At 37.4% G+C, this 7,460-nt stretch overlaps 2 protein-coding genes across 2 annotated transcripts in view; both read right to left on the reverse strand.

Annotated features, from left to right (window-relative positions):
- Window positions 1-1,332, reverse strand: part of LOC101311815 (putative disease resistance protein At3g14460-like) — a 4,971-nt gene extending 3,639 nt beyond the window's left edge. The window contains exons 1-2 of the mRNA XM_004309221.1: window positions 1,186-1,332; window positions 72-1,044 (exon numbers count right to left, since the gene is read on the reverse strand). Of these exons, the coding sequence (XP_004309269.1) occupies window positions 72-1,010 (939 nt within the window). The 5' untranslated portion in view covers window positions 1,011-1,044; window positions 1,186-1,332. The remainder of the gene's footprint in view (window positions 1-71; window positions 1,045-1,185) is intronic.
- A 5,485-nt stretch (window positions 1,333-6,817) lies between these two features.
- The window catches only part of LOC101312109, a 2,569-nt gene continuing 1,926 nt past the window's right edge, over window positions 6,818-7,460 (reverse strand). Inside the window, exon 6 of the mRNA XM_004309222.1 lies at window positions 6,818-6,908. Within this exon, the coding sequence (XP_004309270.1) occupies window positions 6,818-6,908 (91 nt within the window). The remainder of the gene's footprint in view (window positions 6,909-7,460) is intronic.

A 7,460-nucleotide genomic window follows, 5' to 3' on the forward strand; every position in this document is an offset into this window, starting at 1 on the left:
ATCTTCCAACAATCATCTCCTGACATCGACTCCAAGTTATGAGGTTTATTGTCTCCCATCATCTTTGCAACATTCGCATCACGCGTCGTCACAATGATCTTGCTTCCTACTGCTCCAACACGAAAAGCCGACTGCAATTTTGTCCATTGATCGTAGTTGCATGTATTCCAGACATCATCTAGAACAATCAAAAACTTCTTGCCAGCCAATTCCTCACTCAACTTTACCAAAACCGAATTGAGCTCTTTAGATTCCTTCACAGAACCTGAGGTGACAGATTCAAGAACTGCAGTTGTCACCCTTAGAAGGTCGAAGTCATCGGACACAGACACCCATCCCTTTGGGCGAAATTGTTCAGTTGCAGCATCGTTGAAGACATCTTTAGCAAGTGTTGTCTTTCCTAGTCCACCCGTACCAACAATGGAAACCACACGAAAGTTATGAAAATTGCTGGTACTATGTTCGCTTTCTAAGAGCACATCATTAAGAATCTTAGTCTTTGCTTCATCCCTTCCGATCACAGGTCCATCTAGCAGTTGAGATGTAGTACTGGGTGGCATTTTCCATGGCTTTTTAGACACTCCAAGTTCCTTCAAACCAAAATGCTTCTGTCGAGTGGTTATCTGCTCAAGTCGATCACTTAACTTCTTGATTGCTGAGTTCAGACCAAAATTGGACTTAACTTTAGAGAGTGAGCTCCATATCTTGCTTTTGCTTCCTTGTTGTCTTTCTATCTTCCGCTTCAGCATTTTAGTATCAAATATGTCCAATACATCTTGAACATCGTAAGCCAAATCTCTGAGATCATCCAGCCACTCTTTTACTGCTCCTTGTGTTAGTTGCTTCTCCTCAGCATCACTCAGCACCGCTTCAATGGCCTTCAACGTACTAGTCCATTTCTCCAGCACCTTTTTGTCGACCATAAGGCGTCCGAAGTACTCAGTGATCTCTTGATCCGCCAACTTCTCAAGCAGCACCTGGAGGAATGCACCAAGAACAGCCTCCCCCATTGTTTCTTTTTTGAATAATCGATGGTATTGAAAACTGCAGAAAGTGAAGCTAGTAGTTAATTAAGGTACAATTCTAGGTGATGCATGCGTGCTAGAAAATAATTTAAACAATGAAATGGGTGATTAAATTTGATTTGTTTCCCTTAATTTGCAAGATCGGAAAACATGCACTTACATGAAAAGTTGATTATTTCTTCTGTGAGATGACAACTAAAACACTTGCAACGTTAATTCTTCCACAAGGTGAGCCAAGTCTCTGAGATCATGATCATGACAGACTTTCTTGTTGCAGATCGATCTGATTCCAGCTATACTGCACAAATTAGTAAGTGGAGCCAGTTTAATTAGTTCATAATGATAATCCAACATGAATATAACTGATTAACAGAATGAAATTAGTAACGGATTCAAGAAGAGCTTACATGGATCAAAGGATATCTGAATCCAAAATCAAGAAGCCCTTTCTTCTTTAGATGAATAATGCATACAGTGCAGTGTGTATAGATCAAGTATGAATGGATAGAAGCTCCTCCGGCAAAAAGTCTAGATATGAAAACCACTCGCACTTTCCTAAAAGTCGATGAAACAAAGGTGAGCCACTCAACACCCATGAGGTTTGGTCCAGTTGGTAGCAGGCTGGTCCTGCATGTTGGGCGAACGCTGCTGTGATACTCCTGGTAGTAAGGAGGTCACAGGTTCGATCATCCGCATGTGAAAAACATCTTATGGGGAGGGGTCTTACCTAAGTGCTCTCGGCCCCGGAGTGGTAGTCCCACCCGACCACCATTTTTGTAACCAAAAAAAAAAAAGGTGAGCCACTCAACAGGAATGACGGGAAAAGGCGATGGAACACAAAGGTGCCTGTTTACACCGAAAAGGCGATGGTAAAAGTGTGTGTTCTACTGTAACTGTTGACACTTACTGTATGTGTGCATCTAATGTTTTCATCTGTTAAACTGGGGACGGCTATGTTTAGTGAGACTAATATTGCTTAGTAAATGATTTTTGGAAGGTGTTCCAATTGATCAACGAAGATGCGTTTTTGGCAACAAAATGTACTAGATGAAGTGCCCGCGGCTTGCCGCGGTATTTAGCTCTTTGTATCTACTCGAAAGATTGATGTTTCTCCTCATCACTTCACTGTGAACGCTGATATACATAATATAGCAAATGATCGTCTCAGGTTAAGGAATTGAGTCAGGTTAAGGAATGAAGCAACAGATTCGGAAAGCAAATGTAAAGAAAGATTCAAACCCATAACATAAAGAAAGATTCAAATTACTCAGTTTCAAATTTTCAATATTATGTTTACAATTACACCCATAATTGTTCATAGCCCTCTGTCTTATCATCTCCATCATAGCAGCACCTCAACTTGATTAAGATTTTGTTGCAGCCTCCTCAAATGTTCTTCTGCACATACCTATGAGAGAACATGTAGGCAGCATTAGAATTTGTTATATAATCCTTGAAAAGGGAGGAGAGATTCGCAAGAAAAAGTAACTTTCTCATTAAAAATAACTTCATATTTAATTAGTTGTACGTGCAAAAATCCAAGTTCCACAGTTCTAGACATGATAAAAGTGTAATGTAACCTCTTGGTCCTTCATTAGTTCACAGTTCTCAAACTCGAATCAAATATTACATTATTCGAATCCTCCATTAGTTAGAACCAATTGACTTTCAAATCTAAATCATAATCTAATTGAAACAGAACATACTGCAGACAAAAGCTTAGATAATATGATTCAATAATTGTAGTTAAGATCTCCTTTTAATTTCTTCTGCTTATCTTAGTGTGAGTATTTTTCTTGCAGAACTTCTTTTTGGCCTAAAGAAAATTGCTTATTAACTTGAAATGCACTAAAAGAACACTGGAATAAAAGTCAAAAAGGTCCTTACAGATATTACTGTGAGCAGCTTCAATTAAATAGCACATGATGTCTAGCTATCTTCCCAGCGATCTGCAGGCGTGATATAATTACGTTGTTCAAATTAGACTAAATCATTATTCAAACTCCATAGTAATAACTCAAAACATGAAAAATAGCACTAAAACCATGTAATTATAACATGACCGTTTTATTTTCGTTCTGAAGTGATGGCGACTTCATCATTTGTTAAAGCTCCCTGCATATTCTTCAAAACATCAAAATAAGAATGAAGTGGGCAATAATAGAAAGTATTAAACTTAAGAGCAACAAAGTAGATACATTAAAGGACACAACATAGATGTTCGTCTGTCACTGATATAATGGTTGAATATTTAGCATGGTCTATTCCCTCAACCCAGTTGAGAGGCATATATAATAGACATCAAGGCAATAAGCAATCATATCTATCATACAGAAAATTAGAAAATTTCTAGCTGATATATAGTGCAGAAAACCAGGGCATTAAGAAATAGGAGATAAAAAATTCAACCAGCAGAATTAACTGGCACCATAACATAGGATTGTAGACAGTGTCAAAAAATCATATTCTCGGTAACTTCTGGGAATGTCAACAATCTTCAACAAAGAATTGTTAGTGTTGAAGCATGAGATACTGCCAAACATGTGAAGCTATATTTGACATTGAGACAATAAACTATAACAAAGTAGACAAATTTTGTAACACCAAGAGCTTCAGTCCTTATGTGTCATTAGTAGATTTCAGTGCAACTGCAACGAAGACGGCATACAAAAATAAAATTTTGCTTAAATGAGAGAAGGGCACTTCAGGTACTGCATCCAAGAGTAAGGATCTCAGATAATCATACATCATCTAATGCCTTACCCTTGACTTTTCAGGATATATCAAGAACACATCCATCTAATACAATCAAGTATGAATGCTAAAGGGGCACTAAGCTTTAAGTGCTGACCTGAAATTTTTGAAAATGATCGGCAAGCTTTTGGAGCAAAGAAATCAATCCAAAACAAACCTGGATCCAAAAGTTCCTGCACCCCTGCTTAAAAATTAAAAAAAAAAAAAAAAAAGCAAACACATCGTAGAATCCATTATAAAGAATACACCATAAAAACTATCTCTACCTAATCAAAATACCTCCAAAACAACGACTTAAACCCGAATAAACTACCAATAAACAAATCTCAAATAGCAGAAACACACCAAGGACAGTAAAAAGATGTATCCCTGAATGAAATCAAATCAAATCAGCAACAGATACCTTAACTTACAAGAAAAAAAAAAAAAAAAAGTTACTTTAAACTGATATCTGCATATCCAAAAGTTCATGTCTCAACCATCTTTGAACAACCTGCAACAAAAACTAATCACAATTACTACATGGTAGTAATAACAATATAGAGGAAATTGCTAGATTAATCTGAACGGACATATACGGTTAAAGAAATTACCACCAAACAGAAAAGAGAATCAAAACCAAACAACCCACAATTATTATCCAAAAGGACATCCGAAATATTCATCAACTGTTCATGAACAATGTAGATCCTCTGAAAAGAGGAATTTGTACGGCAGTCATGGGCTCTTGGAGGATATCCATTTCCATCTACCTCTGAAAGAACATACGGCCAGAGACCAGCAAATATCAAGGCCCAACCCCAAAGGCCCAACACCAAGGGTATCACTGTTTGCATTCCGAACAGTAAGGCGACGCCAGGCCGCATAATATTTAGTTAAATTTGGACCACCGTTTTTTGGTGAATTTGAATAATTATTCGAAAATTTGGCGTACAAATTTGACGCTCTACAATATATGCAGGTTGAGCACAGGGCTCAAAAACAGGCACAACATTGGAATGCCACCTCTATGGAGAGCCAAGAGAGTTTTACATATACATTTGTACCTAAATGAGAGCTGGAGATTGGTTGCATAACCAACTAGCACATGTAGCAGACAAACAAGAAGTTTCTCATACATACGTTGAAGATAGATAAGCCCTGACAGGAAAGGATCATTCACCATGGTAAAGTAAAACATCTGAACCAAAAGAGAAAAGTTCGACAAAATCAGAACAAGTTATACTTGATATGATAGCAAAGAAGCGACTTGTGTTCAATGCAAAGCTACAATTGAAATGAGCATGGAAACATGGAAAGAAAACAGTAGAAAGGGCCATTTAGTGAAGGGATTGGAGATGTACCAGCATCACTTGTTTTGTTTAGTAACGGTCCTTTGAACAGTTGAAACTCCATCCACAAACTTTGTCCGGAAAAGGACATTAGCATTATTGAACATGCCTTCTTTCAGTGAAACCACAATGAACGGAAAAAAATGTGATAAACAAGAAAAATGGGTAAGTAGATGTCGCATATTGTCTTTATAAGTTATGTCGCAATATGCTCTTTTGTAGAATGAGGTTTGAATTACAAACTCCAGAATACCAGACTCTACAAACAGCCAAGGGACGATGATCAGTCAAAGAGCAGTGGATATGCCGAATCACAACTATGCCTAAAACGTTTTCTGAACTTTTTGAGATTTGTACTTTCGAAGAAATCAGATAGTATTACTTATTTACTTGCACAATGACGGAAAAGAAGTTGCATCTTAGCTAAACCTAACTTTATGGATTAATGGAGGAGAAGATGGTACATGTCAGAAGAAGATCCAGCTAGGTAAAATGTAGCTAGTGACAAGAATTGCAGCTAGTAATACTGAAAGGAGGAAGTCTCAATGGGTTGTGAAGGTTGACAAATGCACAGGTGAAGAGCATGTTTTCAGGATCAGGTTTCCACAAGGGAAAGGGATTCAAGCATAGGCTTAGTTTGAGTACTTGGTTCTGTCTTGGAGAAGACTTGATTTTGCTTTCTGATCATAAGAAATTTATAGTATTAGATATAAGTAGTAGTTTATGGATCTTATGATTCAGATCATGGAACTTAATTGAAGTGTATATAGCAACTGAAATGTATATGTAGTGGCTAATAGTACTATATATGAAGTTTATCTTTGATTGAATTTGGTTTCAGAATTGCCTATAGAACATGCGTCAGAAATGAACTAAAATGTAGATATTAGCTGAAGCTTGGTTTTGGAGGGAATTAGTTCCGAGTTACCATACAAGTATATACACATACTCGTAGTAGAGTGGAGCTTCGAAAAGAGGAAGAACTGGTTACTGCTCACTTGTTTCTTCCATCAAGACACAAATTGTTGAAATGAATTTAGCTTTATTCATCATTAACAACCAAGTCATTAATAAAAGTAAAGAGAGTTCGAAGAGACCGATTTAATCAACAAGGAAAAGATCGAAACTAGTTTCTCAGAAAAAACATGCATGAAACTATTAAATGTACACATCCCGAAACAACCTAAATAGTAACAGCTGACGAATTTTATTACAAACCACATGTCGATCAAATCCCAATTATGGTATCGATAGCACTAGTTAGGATGAACATATTATTGGATATTTGGCTACACCCAAGTTTGGCCACTCCGAAAGTTCCTTGAGTGTAGCAACAATGAATTTAGATTCGTTGAGATGCTAAAACAGACATAGTCATCCCCCAATTTTCCAAAATAGGACTTGATCCACTGAACCTTAAACATTACTACCGATGATCCGATACCTCCCATCCCAAATAATCAAAAACCAAAACCAAAACAATGTGTACAAAACAAAAATGCCTGCAAGCAGAAAGAGAGGGGATGAAAAGATGAAGGTGAGAGCAAGAGATTGGCTCGTCATATGTCATGTACAGTCATGCATTCGATTTGAAGGTAATTGGTGTGTGAGGAGATAGGTTCATCTTGAAATGCAGCACAAAATTTGTGACAAACTTTGACTAGGCCAGATGCATATATATTCCATTGCAGCATACAAATACATAAGCTAATCTCCCAAATATCCACTTCCCATGTTTAGCCTTCGGAATTTCCAAATGCTTTCTCTATCAATGGATAATCCGCAAACAAATCCTAGCCTGCATAATTGAAATACAAATAATTATGAGTTTTTAACTAAACAATGTGGCTTGGAACATAAAAATATAACTGTAACCTAATGCAGCCTAGCTCTCTTATTAGGCTTAGGGTTTTGGTGGCTGGCGCCCACATCTACGGCTGGCATTGGGTATCGGCAGATGGGACAGTAGTGATTCATCTCCAACCAACAAACAATGCGCTCTTCATGAAAACATGGCATGCGAGTGATCATGATCCCACAACGTCGTTTAAGATCAGGATCAAACACCCACTCTTCTTCTTCTGTTGCATCATCATCAACAGCAAGGCTCTCCATACAAATTAATTCATAGTCGTAAGTTCTTGATTCTAGATATAGTATTTGATTATGTTTGCTGTAATTCTCTATAGGAGGAATCTGTGTTTTTGAGAAAGTGTGGTAAGTTGCGAGCCAGAAGGTAACTAAAGAGGAATGCATTGCTAGTTATATCCAGGTATATTTTCTTAAGCTTGATCCTACAGTGGGTGTTGTTTTCATAGGATTGACTGTGGTTACTTACCGTACTGTACCC

This window comes from Fragaria vesca, linkage group LG7, assembly GCF_000184155.1.
Source record: "Fragaria vesca subsp. vesca linkage group LG7, FraVesHawaii_1.0, whole genome shotgun sequence".
NCBI classification, from domain to species: Eukaryota; Viridiplantae; Streptophyta; class Magnoliopsida; order Rosales; family Rosaceae; genus Fragaria; species Fragaria vesca.